The sequence below is a fragment of the Saccopteryx bilineata genome, chromosome 1, assembly GCF_036850765.1.
Source record: "Saccopteryx bilineata isolate mSacBil1 chromosome 1, mSacBil1_pri_phased_curated, whole genome shotgun sequence".
In the NCBI taxonomy this organism is placed as follows: Eukaryota; Metazoa; Chordata; class Mammalia; order Chiroptera; family Emballonuridae; genus Saccopteryx; species Saccopteryx bilineata.
The window spans coordinates 399,590,142-399,616,724 of NC_089490.1; the positions used below are offsets into that span (position 1 = coordinate 399,590,142).

Consider the following 26,583-nt stretch of genomic DNA (forward strand, 5'->3'; position numbering starts at 1 on the left):
CTGTCTCTAACCCCCCTGGGCTAGCACAAAGTCCTGTCAACCCGTCTACTTGGCCCCTCCCAGTGCCCAAGCCCATGGGCGCCCACCTGTCTGTCCTCGGCAAGGGCAGGGCCCGGGCTGGGGAGATGCTGTGAAGATGGTACAAGGCAGGTAGGCACCTCCTCCCCTGCCCCAGGGCAGGCAGCCTGGCTCTGCAGTCAGAGGTCTTCCCAGCTTCTTCACCCCACCCTCCTCAAACCACTGCTTAGCCCCCACCGGGCACAAGGACAGGGTCATCAGCCCTTTGCAGACACCCTGTAGGAGGTGGCAGCTGCAGAGCTGAGTGACTGGGCACGGACCTCACTCGCAGTGGCAGGCCTGCCAGTCTGCCCCTGCTGGCCCCCTGAGTGCTCTGCCAGAGCCCCCTGGGCACTGTGGGGAGCAGGCCCCGGGGAGAACGACGCACCAGAAGCCAGCTGCAGCACAGTTCAAGGTTTTTTAATGCGAGAAAAAGTTGTCTTGGTCGCTTTTCCTCCCACAGGCAAACGTGGAAGAGCCACTGAGCCTCCACAGCAAGTCCTCAGCGGTGCACCTTCACCCTCACCTGGTGCCACACGGAACGGCGGGTCCCGTTGGGGTGGACGCAACCCGGCTCGTCCGGCCCTGCGGGCCCCGGCCTGGGAGCAGCCCTGGGGGAGGGCTGGGCTTGGAGCGGTCGGAGTGAGGAATCCCTGAGACCCCGTGGGAGAGCCGGGTGGGCAGCCTGCCCCCTGCCAGTGGCAGTGAGGACGCTCCAGGCTTTGGAGCCAGCATGTCCAGGCCCCTGAGGCTGTGCTTCGCCCGACCCAGGCAACACCAGGAGGCCGTCTGACGGCCGCTCGCCCGCTCCTGTTCACTGCGCACTGCCCTCCTTTGCTCAACAGAAGCCAGGCAGGAGAAGGCTGCCCAGGAAACAAGGGTGAGGGAGGGAAGGGGCCGTGTTGTCCCTGGTCTCTGGCCACTAGGCCGGGGCAGGAGCACCAAGCCCTATGAGGTTCATGAGGCCCCAGCACTCGCCCAAAAGTGGGGCAGGGAGGTACACTGGACTGTCCCAGGAAAGGGCGAGGGCACAGCGGAAGACACTGCTGGGCCCGGCGGGGCGAGCTCTGCACGCACCCTCCACCCTCGTCTGTCTACTGGCTCCTGGGCAGAGCTGCGCTCTGGTCGGAGTGTGGGAAAGGAGACAAACATCACAGCTTCTGAATGAGTGGTTGGGAAGTTACTGGAAAATTCTGTCAAGTATAAAAGGTGTTATGTTTACAGAACCAAAACTAGCTTATATATTTTTTTGGAAGATGTTTTATCTCACATCCACCCATCCCTGACCCCCTCTCCCCAAAAAACAAAGTAGCCAGCCTTGCTCCTGTGACCGCCACGTGTGGGCTGGGAGCCACGAGCCAGGAGCAGGGCCTGTGCACAGGGGCAAGGGTGGCAGAAGGCACAAGAACAACCCAGTCTGGGAGCACGAGGAGCAAGCCTGGCCCCAAGCAGCAACGCTCAGCTTAGAATAAACATAATCCAGTCATGCCTGTCTACACGGCCGGGGCCGCAGCCCGGGGGGGCGAGCTGGGGCCACATGGTGGTGGCAGCACCACACAGCCAGAGGGGAGCCGAGGCCAGGAGAGCAGAGCTGTGTGCGGGAAGGCATGGGCTGGCAGACGGAGGAGGCGGCAAGAAAGAAGGCCGCCTCTAACGTTATATATTAAAAATATCCGTAGTTCTTGTGCATAAAATTCCATCATTCACATATAAGTATTATCCCTGCCTCCCTTGCTGGGCCCAGGAACAGCCTTAAAAGAAAGATGGTGGTTTTCCTTTTCAAGGAGCTGAGGAAACAGCCACTCAGTCTTTATGGACCTTGAGAACTGGTGACCCTTCCCCTCCCCCCAGGATCTGCCTGGTCGGGCGCAGGGGCCAGGCGGTCACTCGAGCCTTCGCTTGGAGGGCGGGATCAGGTGTGGGGGCAGGTCGGTGGGCAGCTCATGGCCCTCCAGCTTGACCTTGATGAGGTGGTTGGCCAGGGCGAACTCCTCGTCGTCCAGCAGCCCGTCCTTGTCCACGTCGGCCAGCTTCCAGATCTTCCCCAGCACCGTGTTGGGCAGCTTGGACTTCACCATCTCCTTCTTGGCATTGGCACCCGTGATCTTGCCATTGACGGGGGACAGTGTGTAGAAGATCTCGTCATAGGTGGGCTTGTCCTTGCCTACCACCCACTCGATGTCGTCTATGCCTTCACCAGCCCCCTCGCCATAGCCGTGCCCGAAGGGCCCGTTCATAGTGCCATCGAAGGCACCACCCTTCACAACCTGGGAGGGCATCAGGGACTCCTCCTGGCGCACCATCACCATCAGCCGGGCGATGTCGTTGGCCAGCATGTCATCCACTGTGTCCAGCAGCTTGGGCTTCAAGGCCTGGAACTTGCTGAAGTCCTGCGTCTGCAGGAGCTCCTGTGGTGGGCGGGGAGGGAGAAGAGCGTGGGTTGGGCCCCTTCACGCCTCCAGGTGGAGGCGGCAAAGCAAGGGTCCCCAAGGGGAAGAGCAGGTTCCTTGCCACAGTCCCAACCACGTAAGAGCCCGAGCAATTTAGTTAACCCCACTGGGAGGTAAAAAGAGTCCCTGCCTTGCAGAGACACGGCGACAATGAACAGGAATGAGGCCAGAGTGCCTGGCCAGTCCATCCTCTCACCACTGCCCAGACTGTCACCCCATCCCCTCAGGACCCGGGGGTGGGGTGGGGTGACTGACCCAGCTGCTTCCATTCTGGGAACCCCCCGCTCCCCACAGGGACTCGCACCTGCATCTTGCGGAGGCTTGGGAAGTCGCCGGCGGAGATCTGGTGCTCCCGCTCAACCTTCGCGTAGATCTCTCCCAGGTTGTTCACCAGCTCTTTCTTTTTGCTCTCTTTACCGAACACGTTGGGCATCTCCTTCTTGAGGGAGCTGATGATGTAGGCGTGGACCTGTGAAGACCAGGAAGGGGGCAGATGTCATAGGCTTCCTGGAAACCTTGTCAGGAGTGTGGCCTGCACGTGGGCTGCCCCAGAAAACTAGGACAGTAACCCGGGAAGCCCAAAGCAGCCCAAAGCCCACGTTTTGCTCCTCCACGTGGCCACTCCCCAAGCAGCCCCTCCACACGGCAGGGTGCAGGGCCTCCGCCAGCCTGCATGGGCCAACCTGTGGACACTGGCGTTGCGGTTGTAAAATTCTATCATGGACCAAATCATGCTCTATCTTCCCATTCTGAAAGCTTCAGGGATAACTAAGGATAGAAAAACCCGACAAGGCTTTCCCCAGATGTTTCAAGCTTCCTCTTAGCCTCAATACCTTGCTTAGACATTTGTCAGTTCAAGGTGGCATCCATTTCCCCACCGCGGGCCAGTAAGGTTGGCAACCCTCCCAGGGCAGCAGCCTTTCACATCCTCGGCCTGGCCGAGCTACGGCCGGTGTCTGGCTGTGCAGGGCTGCGGCCAGCCAGCCTCCCCACCCGCCCCAGACCCACCCCACCAGATCCCTCTACTGGCCTGACCCCGTCTGCCCTGGCCAGGAACCTGGCTGAGAATGGCTCAGGGAAGCAGGCCTGCCACAGAGCCGCCATCAATGCTCTGCCCATCACAGGCCAGAGAGTCGGGCCGGAGAGAGTCACTCGCTCCAGGAAAAGCGAGGCGGTGAACGAGATGGAGACCACGGGGTTTCCCAGGCCGGGTGAGTCAGTGTGCCCTCCAGCCAGGCGATGACACAACCGTTTCTGGAAATGAACAGGCACGACCCAAGTCTGCCCTTTGTTCTGTCCTGGAAGGAAGCTGGGCAGAGCCCGGCATCCCGGCCGGGAGAGGGGCTGGGCAGGGCGGGAGCTGCCCTTCCCCGCGCCCGAGCGCGGCCTCCGCGGGGCTCCCCTCTGCTCGGGGCCTGTCCTCCGGCTCAGTGCCCCTCAGTCTTCCGAGGTCAGGAACCAGTCACTCAGGTTTCCTCATGGGTGTCTTTCTTTTCAAATATTTTTACTTGTGAATTTTAGAGAGAGAAAGGAGGGAAGGGAGAGAGGGGGAGAGAAGAGGAGGGAAAGAGAGACTGACTCGCTGCCCACTCATTCACGCATTTGTTGGCTGAGTCTTGTACGCGCCCTGACTGAGCCCGCAGCCTTGGCACACCGGGCGATGCTCTACCCAACCGAGCACCCAGCCAGGGCACAGGTTCCTTTCTTAGGACCAGCTGCACTCCCTAGGAAGGTTCCAGAGTGATATATGTAGAAAACCGTGCAGCCCTGTGTCCTCCAGAGCAGGCTCCTGCCCCTTCACCGTGTACACAGGTCACAGGGGATTGACTGCGTTCAAATGCGGACTCTGGTTCAGCGGGGCAGAGGCGGGGCCTGAGGCCACTTCCAGTGAGTGCTGGTCCATGCACACTCTGGACACCAGGGGGGAGGCACATCCAGTGGTAAGGATGAGTTCTCACTGCTCAGGCCAAACGCTGATGCCAGCCAGCCTCCAGGCAGCGTGGGGCGCCCTGGGCTACCGTGTTGTCCACGGCGAGTCTCAGAGTCTCAGGGCTACACAGGGGGGCTGCCTAGCTGGAAGCAGGAGCACAGCCTGGGGCTCTCAGCGCTCCCAGGACCGTCCTGCTGCCCAGCAGGGAAGCCCTCCTTGGTCCTGTGACACTCAAGGGCCCAGGGGACTGCGTCACTGGCCACAGGACTGCCTTTGCCAAAGCTGGGACACCCACAGGACGCCTCCTGTCCTCTACGCCCCCCGCGCCCCATCAGAGGGATGCACAGGGCCCGTGCTGGCCACCGGCACTGCCCACCGGGCTGACGGCCGAGCTCTGTGCGCAGCCTGACCCGGCCTGCAGACTCACCCGGGCAGGCCAAGGCTCGGCTCCATTCAAAATCTGATGCCTCAGGGAACACGCTCTGTTCCGCTGTGCATGAAGGGCCCGCTGTGGCACCGGCCTTCATGCCCCAGCCCCAGCCACCCCCGGGTCGCCTGTGCCTGGCCAGGCACTGAGATTACAGACTCTTAAGCAATGCAGATGCTGCCAGCAGGTTCCAGCAGGCTCCGTGCTTCCATGGGGGGACAGAGACGGTTTTATCAGGCCTCTAGGGGCTGAAGCCACCCTGCACTCTCTCTGGGCCCACGGGCTTGCTACCTACCTCTCCATTAGCTTTCTACCTCGGCCTAAGCGTCAGCTCCCACTAGAGCCCCCGTCCTGCTTGGCCCATCACACCGAGACAGCTCCCTGTCATCTGTGTCGGCAGCAGACGATACAAATAAATCGTGCTTCGTGCTGTGCGCTTCCCCCGCGTGGCTGAGCAGTGCTAGGAGGGCGGGGACCCGTTAGTCCCCACGACGTCCCCAGTACCCAGCACATGCTGAGGGTACTTCAGCCTCAGGAGACCTGGGAGGAGAAAGTCCACGAGGCCTTAAGCTGCACCCCACCCATTTCCACTCCCCAGGATGCCTATTGGCACAGTGGTACCTTCCAGTTTGAAGTTCATGAGTATTAAGACTCTAACTTAAGAAGGTTATGCCGCCTGACCTCTGGTGGCGCAGTGGATAAAGCGCTGACCTGGAATGCTGAGGTCACTGGTCTAAAACCTTGGGGCTTGCCCAGTAAGGGAACATGTGATAAGCAATCAATGAACAATTAAAGCGAAGCAACGACAAGTTGATGCTTCTTACTCCTTCTCTCAAATCAATAAATAAAATTCTAAAAAAAAAAGAGAAAGAGAAAGAAAGAGAGAAAGAGAAGGCAAGGCAGGTGGTGCCCGCCCACAAGCACAGAGAGAACAGGTCCAGACACAGGGCAGTGGGTGTGGCCAGGGGTCTACAGGGATGGGTCTATCCCAAAAGGCAGGGCAGGTCAACCCCGGGCCCCAGCGGCACTCCCCGCGGCACTCCCAGCGTCCTCTGGGTCTCACCCAGGAGCAGGCCGGGCCCCGCCCTGGATCTACCTTGGCCAGCCTCGCCCTCTTAATCAGGTCGTTGAGCTTCCGAAGGGCAGCGTTCCGGGGCAGAGACTGGATGTCCTTGAAGAGGTCCTGCTCCTCGGCCTCGAACAGCTTGCGGTTGTCGGGGATGAGGAGCGGGTGGGACCAGAAGGAGCCGATGTAGACCCGGACCACCTCGGGGGTGTTGATGATCTTCCCCAGGGACCACATGAGGGCCCCGTACACCCGCATCAGCTGCTGGGTCTCGATCTGGTCGGCCTTGTTCAGCACCACGCGGATCTTGTCCTCGTGGTTCTTGAGAGCCTTGATGACTTCTGAGAACTCGTCGGAGATGTCCAGCTTGTGAGCGTCAAAGAGCAGGATGATGCGGTCAACGCGCTCGGCAAACCACTCCAGGACCGCAGCGAAGTCATACCCTGCGGGAAGAGGAGGGGGAGCTGAGGGGCCCTCGGGGACAGGCGGCTCTGACCTGGCCTAGCATCTCTCCGCCTGAGGTTGTTCAAATGTACTCACATGAATAGTCCGGCTCCCTGAGGACAGTGCCACCGGTTGCCCCCATTTCTGTACCCACCATGGTAGTGCCCTCCCCACGCAGAACCTGGCATTAAGAGATGCTGAGAAGGCCCTGGCCGGTTGGCTCGGTGGTAGAGCGTTGGCCTGGTGTGCGGAAGTCCCGGGTCCGATTCCTGGCCAGGGCACACAGGAGAGGCGCCCATCTGCTTCTCCACCCCTCCCCCTCTCCTTCCTCTCTGTCTCTCTCTTCCCCTCCCGCAGACGATGGAGCAAAAGATGGCCCGGGCGGTGGGGATGGCTCCTTGGCCTCTGCCCCAGGCGCTAGAGTGGCTCTGGTCGCTCTGGACGCCCCAGAGGGGCAGAGCATCGCCCCCTGGTGGGTGTGCCAGGTGGATCCCGGTCGGGCGCATGCAGGAGTCTGTCTGACTGCCTCCCCGTTTCCAGCTTCAGGAAAAAAAAAAAGAGAGATGCTGAGAAGCCTGCCCTGTGGTGGCGCAGTGCATAGAGCATCGACCTGGACGTCGCCAGTTCGAAACCCCAGGCTTGCCCAGTCGAAGCACATGAGAAGCAACTACTAAGAGCTGATACTTCCTGTTCCTCATCCACTCTCTCTCTACCTAAAATCAATAAATAAAATCTCAAATCTCTGATTGTAAATAAAAATTAGAACCATCTTTTTTTCAAAAAGAGAGAGATGCTTAGAAAATAAATAATGCAAAGGAAGTCACAAAGCCCAAGCTCTCAAGGGGGTCAGGCTATGGCAGGAGTGAGGAGAGCCCAGCGGTGCGGCTCAGCATCGTGCGGTGGGGACAGACTCAGGTGCTGCCAGCCGGTGCCCTGGCACGGCAGTGACACTGGGTAACAGCAACCCTACCTGTGGCTGCTATCCGTCCAGGCTCCTGTTCTGAAGGAAACTCAAGTATTCTCTGCAACAGGGGCCGGCAAACTGCAGCTTGGGGCCACATCTGGCTTACAACCAGCTTCCACAAACGACACTGTCCTGGAACACAGCCACCCCCCAGCTGCACTGCCTATGGCTGCTTCTGTCTACAACAGCAGAGCTCAGTTGTGGTGACAGGGACGGGAAGGCCCGAAAAGCCCAAAGTATTAAGTCCCTGACCCCTACAGAAAAAGTCTGCTGACCTCTTGCTCTGCAACAAGCCTAGGAAGTGTGACAAACCACTTCCCTCTCTAAGTCTTAAACTGAACGGCGCGGAGGGCCTGAACTCGGCTCTCCCCGCACTCATAGCCGGGTCCCACCAGCCAAGGGCGAGCGCTGCCGCCTGTGGCCGAGTGCTAACTTGAATGCGTCCTCTAATAACAGAACTGCCTCGTTTCAGCTGGATTCACGGCCCTCCAGCTGCCGGGCAGCAGAAATGAAGACAGAAAGGAGTGTGAGCCCTTTGTCCTTCTTTTCCTCTCCGGAGGACTGGGACGTGCGGGTGATGACAGGAGCTGGAGCAGTGACCTTGAGCTCAGGGGTGAAGGCCGCACGTCCAGGATGGCCTTGTTGGACTATTATGCTTCATATAAACCATCTGATATCTGATTTCAGCTAGTGGATTTTGGGGTTTCTATAACAGCAGTTTAATTTGTATCCTACTTTGTAATTATGCCTCTTCAAAATATTCCCATTTCTTCTCCTGCCCCCAGAAGAAGGGGAGATTCTGTTTGTCACCTTTTGGGTGTCCTAAGGCGAAGTAGGAACCCATGTGGAACAACGACCTAAGAGTCTTTGGAAGCCTGGGTCCCAGCCCCTGTGCTGCCATCTCCTCTCTGGGTGACTCCGGGCAAGCCTCGTCGTCTCTGGGCTCCAGCACCCCGCTCTCCTGCTACCCACAGGCTGCGGGGCGGCCGCTGAGGAACCACCAGGACTTCCCAGAGTGCAGTCAGGCTCCAGAGGGCCAGCCAGAGGCCACTCCCATGGAGAGCAGCCAGGGACACTCTCCAGAAACCAGCCCGAGTGGTCCCCCTCATAGCCTGTCCCCGTAACCTCCACCCCCTCATAGCCTGTCCCCGCAAACCCCACCCCCTCATAGCCTGTCCCCGCAAACCCCACCCCCTCATAGCCTGTCCCCGTAAACCCCACCCCCTCATAGCCTGTCCCCGCCGGGGTGGGGTTCAGACCTGTTTTCTTTTTTCCTTTAAAAATTTTGTTTTATTTAGTTAGTTTTAGAGAGAGAGAGAGAGAGAGAGAGAAGGGGGGAGGAGCAGGAAGCATCAACTCCCATATGTGCCTTGACCGGGCAAGCCCAGGGTTTTGAACCGGTGACCTCAGTGTTCCAGGTCAACGCTTTATCCACTGTGTCACCACAGGCCAGGCCAGACCTGCGTTTTCTGACCAGTGTTTTTCAACTGCCAGTCTGCGGACTAGTCTGCCAGAAATTTAGTACCAGTCCGTAAGAATTAACCACACCGACATTGTATGAAGATTATAGACCCAATGATCTTAGTCGAATTCACTTACGCTCAGGGGGTTTCCTGCCTTAGAGGTCCCCAACATGAATTCTCTTATTTTCACTGGTCCCCAAAAGTAAACGGGTTGCAAACCACTGTTCTGGACTGTGGGAGCAGTAAGGCAGCAGGCAGAGGAGGAGACCAGAGAGGAGGACAGAGTGCCAAGGAAAGGCCCGGCGCCACCAGAGTCTCGAGGAGGGCCGCCCGCTCCCGAGGGGCCGGGGCAGCAGCGCCAAGCCCCGGGGCTGAGCGCCAGTCCGCAGCCAGCTCCAAAGGGGCCGCCACCTCCACGCGGGCTTAGAGATAAACAGCACTGCGGGTGTGCCAGATAAACACTGCGCTGCCAGGGCCCAGGCTCACGTGCCCGCGCACGCAGCCGCGGCGTTCCGCTCCCCCACTCCCCGTCCCTCAGCAGGAGCACGGGCCTTTAAAGACAGCTCCGGATTCGACTCCCAGCTCCAGCCACCGACTTCGTGACCTCAAGTTCTTTTTTTTTTTTTTAAAGATTTTATTTATCCATTTTTATTGGAGAGAGAGAGAGAGAGAGAGAGAGAGGGGAAAGAACAGGGGGAGAAGCAGGAAGCATCAACTCCCATATGTGCCTTGACCAGGCAAGCCCAGGGTTTCGAACCGGCAACCTCAGCATTTCCAGGTCGACGCTTTATCCACTGCGCCACCACAGGTCAGGCAATGACCTCAAGTTCTTAACTCCTTGCTCATTCTTCACCTGTAAAGTTTAAAAACCAATTCCTCCTAACGTCATGGGAGGGTCCCATGAGGCACAGGCCCGGGCACTGGAATGACTTCCATGAGTCAGGCAGGCGAAGGGAAAGGTGACAGGGCCCACTGGAACAAGGAACAAGTAGCCTCGATTGCATCACTGGCCAGGAACACAGGGCGACAAATGTTGGGTCTGGCTCAGGCCAGAGGCCAGCTTCCATCCTGTGGGAAGACACTGAACCTCCAGGATGGCCCCACGCCCACCGCTGCTGCCCACTCAGGACAGCAGCCTCCCTAGGGCGGCTCTGTACAACCTTCTTCCAGCCCAGTGCACTGGGAAACAGGATGGTCTCACCAGACGCAGCCATTCGGCCTGGCCGGATAGTTCAGTTGGTTAAACCACTCTCCCGATATGCCCAGGTGTGGGTTCGATCCCAGATCAGGGCACGTACAAGAATCAACCAATGGGCCCTGGCCGGTTGGCTCAGTGGTAGAGCGCTGGCAGGAGTCCCGGGTTTGATTCCCGGCCAGGGCACACAGGAGAAGCGCCCATCTGCTTCTCCACCCCTCCCCCTCTCCTTCCTCTCTGTCTCTCTCTTCCCCTCCCGCAGCCAAGGCTCCACTGGAGCAAAGTTGGCCCTGGCGCTGAGGATAGCTCTATGGCCTTTGCCTCAGGCACTAGAATGGCTCTGGTTGCAACACAGCAACACCCCAGATGGGCAGAGCATTGCCCCCTGGTGGGCGTGCCGGGTGGATCCCGGTCGGGCACATGAAGGAGTCTGTCTGATTGCCTCCTCGTTTCCAACTTCAGAAAAATACAAAAAAAAAAAAAAAAAATTGACCAATGAATGCATAAATAAGTGGAACAACAAATCAATGTTTTTCTCTCTCTCTAAACTCAATAAATAAAAATACTCAAACAAACATTTGTCGTAAAAAAAATGTAAGCAGCTGTTCACCAGGCTGGGGTTTCTTAGGGTGGAGGTGAGGCAGGGCGGGGCGGGGGTAGGGGCAGCAAAGCCCCCGTGACTGCTCTTCAGCCTGGGCAGGGGCGCAATTAGTCCTTCGAAGGTCTGGGCAGCTGCTCTGGTTCAAACAGCAGGCTGTCCGACTCCGTGCTCAGTGTGCAGGGGCATGGCGCCAGACCACTCCCGTGAGAGCCGCCAGCAACCCTCCCAGGCTGCTGGTTCCCGGGTACAAGCTCCCGTGGCCCCAGCACACTGCACGCTGGGTCCCAGAGCTGCGGAGGGGCCCCAGAGTGAAGCCGGCAGAGGAAGCCAGAAAAGGAGGCCGAGGAAAGCGGGGCTGGGAGTGGTGGCTGCACCAGCTCAGGGCTTGCTCGGGCCTCCACCACCACCTTTTATGGCTGGCTCTGGGAACAGCAGCTCAGCACTGAAAAACGGATGACTCAGGACTGAACAGCGGCTCCCTCTCAGTAAAAATGAGGCCCAACTTCTCCCCTTGGTGAACTGCTTGTCTTCAGACCGGCACAAGTTCGGATCACCCGTCACACAGCTGGGGAGGTGGTGATGCCAAAAGTCAGGCGCTGGGAATGGGGCGCCCTGATGGGCTGGGCTCGAGCCCAAGGCAGCTTTGGCGCAGGAGTGAGGACAGCGGTGGGGGGCCGAGGTCCCCCCCAACTCCACCCAATGTGGCTCACTCCCTCCCCAATGGTGGGGGCCAGCAAGATGGGGAGGAGAGCGCGGAGGAGGAGCGGAGTGAGGCACCAGGGTCCCCCTGCAGAGCCCCGGGCCCCAGCGGGCACACCCAGTTATTCTCCAACACCTCAGCTCTGGCCAACAGAGCCAAGTCCATTTTTTGCAGGTGAATGAAATTTCCTGTTTATTATGGAAAACTCAGTTTTGGTGAGGAACACACAATGGCTAGCCAAGTCCACCCACAGGTCACAAAAAGGATCCCAACACTCAGGCTTGTGTGATGTCATCGCAGGTGTGAGTGCGCACAACCGGGCAGCGGCAGCCACCAGGCCCACCCAGTGCCCCTTGGCCCACGACACCTCACTCGGCCTGAGAAATGGTCTCAACAGGCGCCAAGGGCTAGACCCAGCGCCGCGGCACTGAGTGCATCTATAGGTCCGTGCAGCCGGCCGGGCGGACACTGCCACCGTTCAGCCTCGCAGGTGACAGTACAGGAACCCAGTGACCAGTCCAGAGATGAGTCTGCCAGTGCTCCAGCCCCACCAGCGCTGCCCCAGGCAATGAGCCCTCAGACTCGGGAACACACTAGAGGTCAGGACAGGATATATTTAGCCCCTGACTCAGGGATCAGACACCACTGAATGCACAGCAAGTGGGAAGTCCTGGTGTCCCTGGTGAAAGAGAAAACTGTGCCCCAACCCAGAGACTGGGACCGGTCTACAGCGTCCTCTGCCTCAGCGGGTGGCGATGAGCGCACCCCAGTAACCCAGCTGTGTGGTCCACGGGCGAACTGGAAAGGAAGGCTGACCCTGCAGTGTGAGTCAACGCCGGGTCATCTCCGATGAGGGACCAATGCTGGCTCAGAAACTTCTGGGGCCTTGAAGACATTATGAAATAATAAAATAAGCAAATCACAAAGGACAAATACTGGATGGTTCCACTTATAGGAGGAACCCAGAGGCAGTCATCATGGGCTGGGGAGGGGTAGTGTTTAATGGGGCGGAGTTTGCCTGACCTGTGGTGGCGCAGTGGGATAAAGCGTCGACAGGGAACACTGAGGTTGCCAGTTCAAAACCCTGGGCTTGCCTGGTCAAGGCACATATGGGAGTTGATGCTTCCTGCTCCTCCCCCCTTCTCTCTCTCTCTCCCCTCTCTCTAAAAATCAATAATGGGGTGGAGTTTCAGTCTGGGATAAAGTGCTGGAGGTGGACAGTGGTGATGGCTGTACAACATGAATGTACATAATGCCGCTGAACTGTACACTTGAAAATGGTTAAGTCTCTAGCCTGACTGGTGGTGGTGCAGTGGATAGAGTATTGACCTGTGATGCTGAGGTCCCAGGGTCAAAACCCCGAGATCGCTGGCTTGAGCGCGGGGTTGCCAGCCTGAGAGTGGGATCATCGACATGACCCCAAGGTCGCTGGCTTGAGCTCAAAGGTCACCAGCTTGAGCCCCCTGGTCAAGGCACATGTGAGAAGCAATCAATGTACAACTAAAGTGCCACAACTACGAATTGATGCTTCTCATCTCTCTCAAAAATAAAAAGATTAAAACAAAAAAATGACCAAGTCTCACATTATGCACATTTTAACACCCCCCATGCACAGTCCTGGGGTTGGGGAAGAGAAGAGAAAGGTGGAGCCCATCAGGCTGCGTGCAACAGGAGTGGGGAAAAGCTGCTTCATACATTCCAAAAGTTTCTAGAACACAAACAATAGAGGGTTTGTCTCTAATCAACTTCTGTTTCCTGCCATTCAAGCTGTGTGGGCCTGGGTATTTCTTACCCCAGCTCTCTCTCCATCACACATGTTTCCAACTTGTGCTGGGCCCAGGCGAGCCAAACAGAGATTGCAGAGCTTAGAACCGACACTGTGAAGGCTTGTTCTCGAGCCTCCTTAAGCCAAAGTTCTTTCGAGTAAGACTTCTCCAGAGGAGTGCGGCAGTGAGGAGAAAGGGGCCTCCCCACACTTAGGTGTTGACCAAAGAGAAATTAAGAAATTAAAATTTGCACTGTACACAAATGTTTATAGCAGCTTTACTCAAAACTGTCCTGAAGCCCTGGCCAGTTGGCTCAGTGGTAGAGCGTCGGCCTGGCGTGCAGGAGTCCCGGGTTCAATTCCCAGCCAGGGCACACAGGAGAAGCGCCCATCTGCTTCTCCACCCCTCCCCCTCTCCTTCCTCTCTGTCTCTCTCTTCCCCTCCCGCAGCCAAGGCTCCAATGGAGCAAAGTTGGCCCGGGCGCTGAGGATGGCTCTGTGGCCTCTGCCTCAGGCGCTAGAGTGGCTCTGGTTGCAACAGAGCAACGCCCCTGATGGGCAGAGCATTGCCCCCTGGTGAGCGTGCTGGGTGGATACTGGTCGGGTGCATGCGGGAGTCTGTCTGACTACCTTCCCGTTTCCAACTTCAGAAAAATACAAAAAAAAAAAGAAAGAAAGAAAGAAAAAAAACTGCCCCAAACTAGAAACCCAAATACCCTTCAACAGCTGAATGGATAACAAATGATGGCGCATCCACAGGCTGGGACAGCACAGCAGGAAAAGGGACAAACCGTGGACACCCTCTAGTAGGTGCTGACCCTCAGAGCACAGGCTAGTGAAAGCAGGCAGGCCCAATGGATACATACTGCACAATTCCACTTACAACATTCTGGAAAAGGCAAAACCTTCGGAACAAGATTCAGATCAGTGGGCTGCAGGTGGTGAACACGCGATACAGTGTATAGATGATGTGTTGTAGAATTGTGCACCGGAAACCTGTATAATTTCATTAACCACTGTTACCCCAATAAATTCAATTAAACAAGAAAAGATCAGTGGGTTGCCTGGGACTAGGAGTGACTACAGGGGCACAGGGAACTTTCTGGGGTTCCCTGAAAATACAGAAAGTCTATCTAGGTCAGGGTGGTAGTTACATGACTGCTTCAGAGAGCGTACAACTCAGAAACGTGAATGTCACTATCTCTAATGGAAACCGCAGTAAACCTAACCTAACAATACAAAAGGCTGGGCCACGAGGGCGGGCAGAAGGGCTCTGTAATCAGGCCCACATTTGAATCCTGAACCTTCTACTCATCGATCAGCAGTAAGACCCTAGCATGGCCCATTTCCTCCCCGAGCCTCATCTGCAACGTGCAGAGGGCACGTTTCTCCCTCACAGGGCCGCTGTGGGCATCGAGCAAGCCCCTGGCACATCGTGAGCACTCGGTGAATCTGTGCCAGCATTTACGCCCGGATCTGTGGTTGAGACTCCGGCAGCTCAGGGTGGCCCTGGCCGGGCAGCTCAGTCAGAGAACCGCCCGGTACGCTGAGGCGGCAGGGCACGCGCTAGAATCAACCAGCGAATGCATAAATAAGTGGCACAATAAATCAGTGTTTCTCTTTCCTCCCTCTAAAAATTCAATAAATAAATGGGGGATGGGGAAGAGAAGTTCAGATTTCTGATGGGTGTGTAGGCAATGACCGCTTCTAATACATGAAGAATGCTTCGTACCCCAAATATAAACCAAACATTTGCAGGCACTCGGGCCAGCTGCTACCAGTTCAGAACAGGTGCCAACCGCCGGCACCAGGTGGTGCCACTCCTCTGCAGGCAGAGCAGCCCACGCCCTGGGGCAGAGCCGGCAGCATTCCCATCAAGGGCCCGGCCAAAATCAGTTTGGCTGGGGGGTGGGGGGGGGAGGTGGAGGGGGCAGCCATAAGAGGAAGGCTTCCAGGAGGTGGCTGCCCAGAGGTTGAGTGCCCAGAGGACCTGGCACCTGAAAGGAAACAGCTGAGTCAGTGCTTCCCCACCCTCCCGCTCCTGGAGATGTGATTCAGAGTCTTCCTCATTAAAGTCTGGGAATCCCTAGATTTTCCAGTGTCTTTATTTTCAATCAACTGACATTTGTAGGACACTTAATTGTGCACCGGGGACTAGAGCAAGAGCTTTCCACATGGAAATTCCTGGAGCCCGGACGAGAACAAGCGGCTGCATTGCTGTTCTGCTTTGCTGGTGCAGCTCCTGGAGGCTCAGCAACTGTGGGGGCCCCTGGCCCCTGAAGAACTGGCCTGGACTGGAACCTTCCACTGTCAGCTGTGCCATGGGCACAGCGGGGTAGCCAGGAGGCTCACAGCACTCGGTCTTACCCCAGGCTCCGGGCAACCTCACGAAGCTGAAGCATCCCATGCACTTAATGCCCCACTGAAGCACAGGCCCACAGGGCTCCGGGAGGCGGGGGCGCCGCATAAGGCGGTCAGCAGAGGGGCCAGGAAGGGACACCTCTGCGTCAGACGGCTCCAGCTCCGGGCTGCCGAGGCCGCACCTGACTAGGAAGGGACAGGCCAGTTCAGTTTCCGGGCTTGGAGGGGCCTGGGAAGCAAGGACAGACAGTGAGCTAGAGGACAAGAGAAGCCAGGGGACCAGGCAGCCTTGCTCAGGGCTCCTCGTACCAGCTCACGGACAGCCTGACCTGGAGATGGAGAACAGGGGGAAAGGAGATCCCAGCGTGGCTGTTCGAAGCCCCAAGCCTCACATCCTTCCTGACTTCAGGCCGGGAGACAAGCCTTCCAGAAGAGCTTAGGAGCCCTGCACAGTGATGACCCACGAGGGTCAAAGACTTATGTGAGCCAAGCTCTCAGGGGCTCCTTCACCCAGCACGTGCGGTGTGAGCACACCGCTGCTGGGGCCGGTCCTCGTGCCGACACACGCCAGCCTGGTGGCACCCTGGGCTACTGACTTCACTTCGCTAAGCCCCATTTCCTCTTCTGTAAAGCCATCGCTTCCTCACAGACGCAGCTGCTGCCACAACTAGAGCATGTGGAGCGGGGCACGTGGCAGAAAGCCAGGCCCGCGGCCGGCTCCCATCTCCTAATCCAAGTCCAAACAACACTTCACTGCTGACACCACTTCCGAGGGGGAAATGGAGACACAAAAGTTCCGGCTCAGCTCACAGCCACATGGTGACAACGGCGGTGCACTGGCCGGCTGCTGCCCCTGGGCTGGGACTCCGACCACTGCTGCTGCTGAGAACCCTAGAACCCTGGTGTGAACGGGCTGGTGCCCGGCCAGGCCACCAGCCCTGCCGGCCAGACGCCCTTTGGAACGCCTGGTGTATCACACAGGCAGCACTCAGGAATGAGCGCTGTGTCTGCAGGTCACCCTCCTTTGCTGACAGAGCATTATCTTTAACGTCACCCAGATTGGCCCAACAGGGAAGTGCAGCCGGTGATCCCCAGGAGTCGCTCGCCGAGCCCGGCCGTGTGTGGGCTGCACAGGTCCTACCCACCTCATCTTTCCACACAGTATTTCCTGCACACATTAGGGACGGGGGGGGGGGGGGGAGAGAAGTCGGGGGACAAGGCAGAGAGGGTGGGAACTGGAAGCAGATGTCATTAGCAACTCTAACACCCATGCTACCTCCAGAAGGATGCTGTTTCCAGGAGTGCGGCTGGTGAACCCCAGATGCCCATGCCGCTTGCCTGGGGCCCTTGGTTTCTGTTGGCCCCATCTTTCTGAGAGGGAAACACCTGCTACCCACGCCATCAGCAAAGGGGGCAGAGAGGCGACAGGTGGGGAGCCTGGAACCCGCTGCCGGACTCTGACTTCCCCTGCTGGACAAGGCCACACGGGACCTTTGCAACAACTGGTGGGTGGGGCCTTAAGGAGAAATCCTCTCCTTCTGCATCCACCCAGTGGACCCACACCCAACTCATCGCAGAGTTCCCAGATGATGGGCTCTCTCCTGCAGACACCAAACATATGCTACGGCAAACCCCAACCTGGTAACTTTCAGCACAATACTTTAAACCGAGACCTCTCGTGCTCATCTTTAAGCCACCCTCCTTACCATGATGGGGTGGGCACGCCTCTGTGGCTGCCCAAGGAGCCAGCGGGGCCACACCTCATACCTGGAGAGAAACAGGCAGGGGCCGCAGGTGGAGCCAGGTGGCATGCTAATGGCACCTGTCTCCTGCTTGCTGCCGCCTCCAGGTCTCTGCCACCTGCATGAGCAACGACTGGGCCAGGGCTGCCCTGCACGCCGCATGCTCCCGGGCCCCCACTCTGACTGGAGGGCACACACTCAGGCACTGCTTTGGGGAGGCAGGGCGGGAGGGCAACATCCTAGCAGCCAAGGCCTGGCTACCTAATGTAGCAAGACGCCCACTCCCAACCTCTCAGCCAGCTAAGCTCCGACACAGGCCGCGGGTCAGCCGGGCAGCAGGGGAACTCCCAGCATTGCTGGAAAACAGCTGTTTTTGAGTTCCCTTTTACATGACAACAGGGGCCCCAAGAACCCTAAATCATTTCCTTCAATGCTTAACTCCCAGCTCTGAAGGCCACACTGAAGGTGGCATTCTGGGAAAATAGGCCTCTTTTTGTGAGCTATTGTCCCTTATCCGAAGATGTGTACAGACCTCCGAGGCTGGGAGCACTGAGTGAAGCCCAGAGATAGCCCCGGTCAGAAGACTCCCCTCTGTTCACTCCTCCAGGTCATTAAACAGAGAGCCCTACAGAAGCTCAAAGAAAGTCCCAATATAGGCCCTGGCCAGTTGGCTCAGCAGTAGAGCGTCGGCCTGGCGTGTGGAAGTCCCAGGTTCAATTCCCGGTCAGGGCACACAGGAGAAGCATCCATCTGCTTCTCCACCCTCCCCCTTTCTTCTTCTTCTCTATCTCTCTCTTCTCTTTCCCAACGCAGCCAAGGCCCCATTGGAGCAAAGTTGGCCTGGGCGCTGAGGACAGCTCCATGGCTTTTGCCTCAGACGCTAAAATGGCTCTGGTTGCAACGGATCAATGTCCCAGATGGGCAGAGCATCGCCCCCTATCAGGCCTGCTGGGTGGATCCTGGTTGGGCACATGTGGGAGTCTGTCTTTCTGCCCCCCCCACCCCGGGTTTCTCACTTCAGAAACACACACACACCAAACAAACAAAAAATACACACATAAAAAAAGTCCCCCGAGCCTAGCGTGCGGAGGACCCGGGTTCGATTCCCGGCCAGGGCACACAGGAGAGGCGCCCATTTGCTTCTCCACCCCTCCGCCGCGCTTTCCTCTCTGTCTCCCCCCCCCCCCCCCCCCCCCCCCCGCAGCCAAGGCTCCACTGGAGCAAAGATGGCCCGGGCGCTGGGGATGGCTCTGTGGCCTCTGCCCCAGACGCTGGAGTGGCTCTGGTCGCAACATGGCGACGCCCCGGAGGGGCAGAGCATCGCCCCCTGGTGGGCAGAGCATTGCCCCTGGTGGGCGTGCCGGGTGGATCCCGGTCGGGCGCATGCGGGAGTCTGTCTGACTGTCTCTCCCTGTTTCCAGCTTCAGAAAAATGAAAAAAAAAAAAAAGTCCCCCGAGTCTGACCTGTGGTGGCACACTGGATAAAGCGTCAACCTGGAATGCTGAGATCACTCGTTTGAACCGCAGGCTTACTGGTCAGGGCACATATGAGACGCGAGTACTGAATTGATGCTTCCTGTCGTTCCCCCCCCCCCCCGCCTCAATTCTGTGTCCTCTCTCTAAAACCAATAAATAAAATCTTTAAAAAAAGAAAAAGAAAGCCCCCCTAGGATATGGGATAGCTCAATCCTGGAGAGAAATTGAGAATAAATTCCCTTTTAAGAGTATCTGAGGCCTGACCTGTGGTGGCGCAGTGGATAAAGCGTCGACCTGGAAATGCTGAGGTCGCCGGTTCGAAACCCTGGGCTTGCCTGGTCAAGGCACACATGGGAGTTGATGCTTCCAGCTCCTCCTCCCTTCTCTCTCCCTCTGTCTCTCTCTCTCTCTCTCTCTCTCTCTCTCTCCTCTCTAAAAATGAATAAATAAAAAAAAAAAAAAAAAAAAAAAAAGAGTATCTGATTCGGCCTGACCAGGAGGTGGCGCAGTGGATAGAGCATCAGTCTGGGATGCGGAAAACCCAGGTTCGAGACCCTGAGGTCACCAGCTTGAGCGTGGGCTCATCTGGTTTGAGCAAAGCTCACCAGCTTGGACCCAAGACTGCTGGCTTGAGCAAGGAGTTACTCGGTCTGCTGAAGGCTCATGGTCAAGGCACATATGGGAGAGCAATCAATGAACAACTAAGGTGTAGCTACGCGCAAGGAAAAACTGATGATTGATGCTTCTCATCTTTTCGTTCCTGTCTGTCTGTCCCTGTCTATCCCTCTCTCTGACTCTCTCTCTCTGTCTCTGTAAAAAAATAAAGAAAGAGTATCTGATTCAGATTTTCTAGCCTTGTTTTGGCAAATGACAAGACTTCTGCTTATCAGGCACTTTCTTCCCAGGCTGGAACAGTATTAGCAATAAGAGAAAACTGTCCATCGTCTTTCTGGAAGGGACCCCTAAATCTGCTCCTTTGAACTCCTAGGATATCACTGTTGTCGGGTGGAGAACTAAAAGCTTACGGCGGATTCAGAGACCGAGACAGAGCAGGCTCAGTGAGTTCTGTGCAACTCTGCAGGGAGGGCCCACAGGCCTGGAAGGGAAGAGGTTTGTCGGCACCAAGTCCGGCCCCCCACCCCACAGCAGAGACAAACTCTGCCCCCATCTCAGGCTGTGGCTTCAACTGCGAAGCCCAGCAATGCTGGGCAGCCCAGACAGAAAGGGGTGCAGAAAAAATCTGCAAGTTGGTGATAAGCAAACTGCTCCCTTGTCCTCGATTCCTGTTTTTCCTCCTTTCATGTTCACATTTGCAGCTGCAGACTCCGCTCCTAGCCAGCCAGACATCATCATCTGCCTGCCCTCGTGCTCCGCTAGGCCCCAGACTCCCTCCCTGCCTTTCCACAGAAGGGGGAGCAGCGCATACACAACCCAGTTCAGGCACATCCTGAACCAGATCTTCAGAAAAAGCTTAGCAAAATCAAACCAGGAGTTGAAACAACTCAAATGGGCCTGTGCCCTAATGCTCGGGGCAAAGACCTTCTGCCATTCCCAAGGCACAGGGAGGCGGCTGCTGACCACCAGGTAAGCAGCTGGAACACATTTCACTGGCCTCTCAACACGTAACAGACTCCTGCCACAGTCTCCTCCTGGTGGCTTGCCGAAGTCCAGCCGTTTCCTCACAGGCCTGCAGGACTCACCGGGAATACACAGGTAATGGGAGGCAACGCTTTTGGACACAAACTAAGGTGAGTGAGCCCAGGGTGCCAGGGGCGCAACCAGCCAGCAGTGCCGGCCGAGGGACCTGGGAGCCCAGACACCAGACAATTTCCTGTGACCTCACAGCCAGTCCAGGGCCCCATCTCCCAATCCTTCCTCCCTTCCAGCACGCCCCAGGGGTTGGAAGGCACGAAAGCCACACATCACTGCCTATGGTCTCACCAGACAGCTCGAAAGCGGCTCCTGCCGGTCAGGCTTAGAGCACTGTGGACACGAGGCTGATGGGAAACGGGCCCTCACGTGGGCGGAGACAGACCTCAAGGGCAGCATCCGGTCCACCCCACAGACATCAGATGGCAGTAGTCTGAGCGCCTTCGGTGCCTGGGCTATGTCACAGCCTGCTTACCTCTGCTGATGCGCTGCTTCTCTCCGGAAAGGATCCCGGGAGTGTCGATGATGCTTATGCTATCCAGGACCGGGTTGGGCAGCTGGGCGCACATGAACCTGTACCAGAGCAAGAGCCGGGAGAGGTCAAGTCTCAGTTACCGCTGCTTTCCATTCGCCATCGCCACCTCTGCTTCCTTTCCAAAAGCCAGGAACTCAAAGGAGCTTTTCTACCATCTTAGTGTCCAGGAAAGGCCAGCAAACTACGTTATTCTCTTAACTGATATCCAACCGGCAGCCTCAAACTGACCCACATCAGCACATCCCTCACATTAACTTTCCCCCAGAGTTCAAGGGTTCAGCTCCCAAGTCGCTGACATTTTGAAAATTGCACAGCCTAGGTCACCCCTCAGTCCCAGAAGGGAAGCAGAAGAGTGACACTGGAACCATGAGATTCCATATTATGATTTTCAACAAGTTGGCTACATTTCCACACACCAAAGAGAGAGATGGTCCTTTCCTGCTGCTGTTGGGCCCCGCCCTCCCCTTCCACCCAGCTCCGTGGGAGAAGGGACCGCAGTAGGTGGCCAGTGAAAGCCGGGGGAACACACAGGCTGGTGGGCGTGGCAGAGAAGTGGACCCCATCTCTGAAAGTCAAAGCCCACAGAAGAAGAATAAAACCACAGCGAAGCCAGCAACTCATGAGTGCAGACTTTGCTGTGTGCGCGCTCAAGTGCCCGCAGGACGGCCCAGAACAGCAAGGGACTGCCCCAAGGGACAGCAGGGACCCTTGATGGGATACAGAAAAGGCTTCTTTAGAAACTTCTCTGAAAAAGATACTGTGAGCAAAACAACAACAAAAAACAACCCCCACTAAAACACTAACCCAGTGTCTGTAGGACACAGGGTTAAAGATATCTTTACAACAATGGGGAGGAGTCTGAGCTGATTAGCTTCCCCTTTCGGCCTCACCTCCCCACCCAGGTGCTGTCTGCACAAACAGAGCAAAACCAGCCAATGCACCCACAAGGTGAACAAAGCTTGGACCACATCCTCCCCAGGGCCAGCAGCAGGGCCAGCACGCTGCACAGCGTGCCTGGGGCTCCCGCTGCGAAGGCAGCCACTGCAGAGCAGACCAAACTGAAGGGATACAAGGTAGCCACATACATCAAAACGCCTCCTAGCTAAGCCTGCTTCCATTAACACCTATAGGACTCAGAAACAACTGCTCTGCAAAGCCCCGAGGGCGGTGGGAAACACCAAGGGAAGCAGGCAATGCCATCTTCTCACTATAAGGACCCACGGGTCTTACTTCGCACTGAAGTGGCCGGTAACAGTTACGCAATGCGTTTTCACAGGATGAGCTTGGGGCACCCTGACTGTGCCCTGCCTCCCTTGGTCTCCTCCCTCTGACTTTTACCTTACCGCAGCCACTTACGGGGTAAAGACCAGAAAGTTGAGTTCATGACTCAATGGGTCTCTTTAAGAGCGCCGGGAGAGTCTGTGTCAGCCAGAGAAGAGCCTGCTTTGTGTGCCCTGGCTGGCCAGGGGCACAGGCTGATACAGCTCAGCCTGCAGCTCCAGGGCAAACCCACACCTCCCATCCTTGGCTAATAAGGGCTCTTCCTGCAGGGCCATTAACATTTGGGGACCCTCTGTGATGAGGTGATAGCAAGAAGGAAAACAAGTGTGGCTATCAGATCCTGTGGCACTGACATCATCAAAGCGCCTGTGTGGGACCCAGCATTCCTGAGTCAACAGGTAGAGACAGCAGCACGTGGCTGCGCACAGTCAGCCCTGCATCCGGTTGCCAGGAGACTCAACAAAATCTGCCGGCTCAGGGGCCGCTTAGTTTTCTGAACTAATGTAGTCGGGATGCCTAGACCAGTGGTTCTCAACCATCTTGCAGACCACTGCTGGTCAGCGAAAGTTACCCACCCTGAAGTTGTGGGTTTGTAATCTTCAGACATCAGGGTGGGGAACTCGCAGACCAGCATGAAATTTCTGGCAGACCAGCAGCAGTCCGCAGATCGGTGGCTGAAAACCACTGGCCTAGATGTCTGAGATCCCTTCCAGCTCTGAAACTTTAGCTCTGCAAATTCGGAAAACAGGCCATATGCCCGTTTCTCCTTTAAAAAAATAAGTAAGTAAAAGGTTTGCTATCATAAGCAGAAGTGGAGACCTACGGGCAAACGAAATAGGTATGACTACCCTTCCTTCTGGCTTCCCAAAGTTCTGCGTGAAAGCAGAGACCTAATAATGCTTGGAATTCCCAGCATAGCAGCCAAACTTTACACAAGAGTGCACCGCGCCCACCACTAGCTAACAGTCTGAGCCAAGCCCCTATCAACAGACACAATAATTTTGAAACACCAGCACCCTCTGGAGAGAGGCTCTAGGCTAAACGCCTGTGCGTCTTCAGGAACCGCACCCAAGGGCTTTCCTGACACACAAATGCCATCAGCTATAATACAAAAAGACTGACTTTAAAAGTCCTGAAAAGGGCAAAGAGACAACAGTAGCCTGTCTTCTCTGTTAATGATCAGCTCTATGGCTGGAAACAGGCCTGGCCCCAGCTTGGACTGGAGGCAAGCTGGTCCACCCTGCGCGGTGGACAGGGTCTGGAAAGGAATGTGATCGTACAGGGCGGAGACCTTGAAGGCAAGAGTCAAGGCTCTTACGCAGACCCAGACTTTGAAGGCCTGTTGAGTCACTCCTCGAATGGGGAGGCGGCAGAGAGGGCAGATCTGTGAAGTCCCCCAGTATGCCACATGCGGGGGGGGGGGGTTAAGGACACTCAGTAGGGCCTCTAAGATTCTTTGGAGGAAAATGGGTTTGGTTCCTGCACTCCTTAGAGAGAGGAACTCAATGTGTTTCGTTCGTAGCATCATGAAGATTAGAAGCTTGGAGAACTGATCACTCTCCTCCTGGTTCTCCTGCACAAAACCACCCGCCCCAGGGAAGGCACTGCAACCAGCAAAGGGAATGGCTAAAAGTTTCACCATGTTTTTCCACTTAAGAAACAGACCCTTGCGAGAAGAAGTGGTGGTTTGAATGAACTAGAAGAGTGCAGTCTGGAGGAAGGAGGTGGAGACAAGACTAACCCATAGTTCTGAGGGAAGTGGGGCTAAGATTTGCGGGGGGCGGGGGGGAGGACGGGTAGGGAGTTAAACTGATAACCTAGAAAATTCTGGGGAGAGGGGGTGACAGAAGTCGGGGGAACTGGTGACGCCCGCTCCCAGAGCCACAGATGGGTTTTCTATGGGAAGCGGGAGGGGATCTTGTACCCCGTCCCAGGGAGTGGTCGCTGAGGGTCTCGCCCGGGCCTTGGAGACAAAGGACAGCGGGGCGGTGGCCGCGAGAGGGTCGGGACCCGAGTGCGGGGTCGGGGCCCCAGCCGTCCCCCCTGCTCCCCAGGGTCAGGGGCGAGTACCTGTTGAGGAAGGCGTTGCCGAAGGCGTTGAGCTTGCGGAAGGGGCGCCGCGGGTCCACTACGAGCGCGTTGCCCGGCACCACGCCCTCGGTGGGGCCGTGCATGACGGCGATGAAGGAGTCGGTGGTGGGCTCGGGCCCGATGCGCATCCCCGGGAAGTCCTGCTCGATCAAGTGCCGGATGAAGGTGGTCTTGCCCGTGCTGTACTGGCCCACGAGCAGTACCATGGGCTTGTTGTCGAAGTCAGCGTCCTCCAGCGCCGGCGAGTGGAACTCGTGGAAGCGGTAGTGCTCCTCCAGGGGCAGCAGCTTCTGCGAGTACAGCTGCCGCAGCCCTTCGGCCACCGTCTGGAAGAGCTCCGGATCCTTCTTGCGGCGGGCATCCTTGCTGACCCAGCTGAACATGCTGCCGGAGACGGGGCTGGCTGCTGCGGGGCAGAGCGGCGGCCGGGAACGGGGCGAGGGCGCGCAGCCGAGGCGGGGCCCGGCGGGCGGAGGGGCGGAGAGGCGGAGAGGCGGAGAGGCTGCGGGACGGCGGAGCTAGAGGCGAGGAGGGGCCCGCACTGCGCAGGCGCGCGTCACAGGCCGCGCAGCGCCCTCTGCGGAGTGAAGCGAGTGCCTCTCCGAGCGCCCTTTATAAGGCCGGTGTCCCCGTTCGGGCGCGCGCGCCGCAAGGGGGCAGGGACCCGTGAACCGGGAGAAGGAGCCGTGCCTGCGGTCTCTGCGCCACGTCTCCCCTCCCCCGCGTCCCATTGGCCGATTTCAAATCTCGCGAGCGCCGCCAGCTCGGCTCCCCTCCCCTGGCTCGGGTGCCGTGGCAACGACACCTGTTTGCCTAACTCAGCCGGGCTCTTCGCGGAAGGGCTACGGTTGGCACGGCGGGAAGCGGTCGTGGGCGCGCGGAGGGCCGGGGTCTGCGTACCTCCAGCAGCCGCGAGACGCCCAGTTAGACACCCCAGTTGCCGGATTACGCGCCCCATCCCCCGCCCAACGGCCCTTTTCCTCCCAGGAGTTAAGGTTTCTGGAAGCAGGAGAGGGCCCCGGAAACCGCGCCTTTTCTAGCCTCCGCCTCTCCTCTCATCCTGCTTCCCAGACACTTCCTCTCATCCCCGCAGCTGCTTTGGGAGAGGGTGTAGCAAGAAAGAGGTTGTAGAGGAAGCTGAACAAGGTGGGGTCGTGACTGGGGAAAGAAGGAGGGAGAGGAAGCCAATGGGGAAACTAGTAGCAAGAGGTGAGCTCCTCTCACCCGGCTGGGAATTGGGAGATGACACAAGCAGTGAAGGATGCAAATGACACAGGATGGGGAGGAGAGAGACAACCTCTTTAAAGAGGCTGCAGCTGTGCGAGGGTGGGGGCACGGAAAGAAGAAGTTGAGACCTTTGGGCCACATGAGTTTTGAGGAAGAGGAAATTCCCCTTTGCGGGGAGGAGAGGATATGTGGGGCAACACTGAAATCTTGTGGGAACTTTGAGGGAATTTAAAAACCCAAATACTTCCGCTTTCCTCTCAAGGTCAACACCAGTTACCAATTTTTTTTTTTTTTATGCTGATCTGTGCCCCACCCCTTACCAGTTCCATCGTCCCTGGCCACACATGGGTCCCCTTGGCTGCCAGGCTGGTGAGAATCTTCAATGGGTGATGTCAGAGCTTTGGGGACCGTGATTGTTATGTAACCAGTACAAGATATCAGAGTGCAGGAGGCTCCTGGACAGATCTGAAATGGACTTGGGAACTTAGAGGTCTCATGTCCATCTTTCTGGCTTCTGGGAGACTTGGGAACCTGGAGGGCTGGGCTATTATATTGGAAGAAAGTCTGTCAGGCCTGGCCAGGCGGTGGCCCAGTGGTAGAACATTGGACCGGGATGCAGAGGACCCAGAGGTCACCAGCTTGAGCGTTGGCTCACCAGCTTGAGCACAGGATCACCGGCTTGAGTGTGGTGGGATCATAGACAAGATCTCATGGTTGCTGGCGTGAAGCCCAAGGTTGCTGGCTTGAGCTACGGGGTCATTGGCTCAACTGGAGAAACCCCTCTTCCCCGTCAAGGCACAAATGAGAAAGCAATCAGTAAACAACTAAGGTGCCGCAATGAAGAATTGATGCTTCTCATCTCTCTCCCTGCCTGCCTGCCTGTCTGTCTCTTTTGCTAAAAAAAAGAAAAAGAAAGTCTGTCAGGCGAAGAGGACAGAGGCAAGAACAAGCAGAATATCAGCAGAGCTGGATCAAGTGGGAGCCAGAGCAGGCAAGATGGGAGGTTGGTCACACACACCCCCTACAGGGTTAGGCCTCATTGTCTCTGAGGAAATGAGCAGTGTTACATCAATTGCTTCCCCTCTTTCTCTCTCAAGCATTGGAGAGCCCTGCCTGCAGTCTTAGGTCCCTGGTTTGCCTCTTTTATTTGGATTTCAT

The 26,583-nt window shown here is 57.1% G+C and overlaps 1 protein-coding gene across 1 annotated transcript; it reads right to left on the bottom strand.

Moving 5' to 3' along the window:
* Positions 1-461: 461 nt before the first annotated feature.
* On the bottom strand, positions 462-24,931 carry EHD1 (EH domain containing 1). Its single transcript, XM_066251964.1, has 5 exons — positions 24,178-24,931; positions 20,767-20,864; positions 5,961-6,373; positions 2,812-2,976; positions 462-2,465 (listed from the first exon to the last, which is right to left on the bottom strand). Exons 1-5 carry the CDS (start codon positions 24,579-24,581, stop codon positions 1,941-1,943), a joined length of 1,605 nt encoding a protein of 534 aa, XP_066108061.1. The 5' UTR covers positions 24,582-24,931; the 3' UTR covers positions 462-1,940.
* Positions 24,932-26,583: the final 1,652 nt, after the last annotated feature.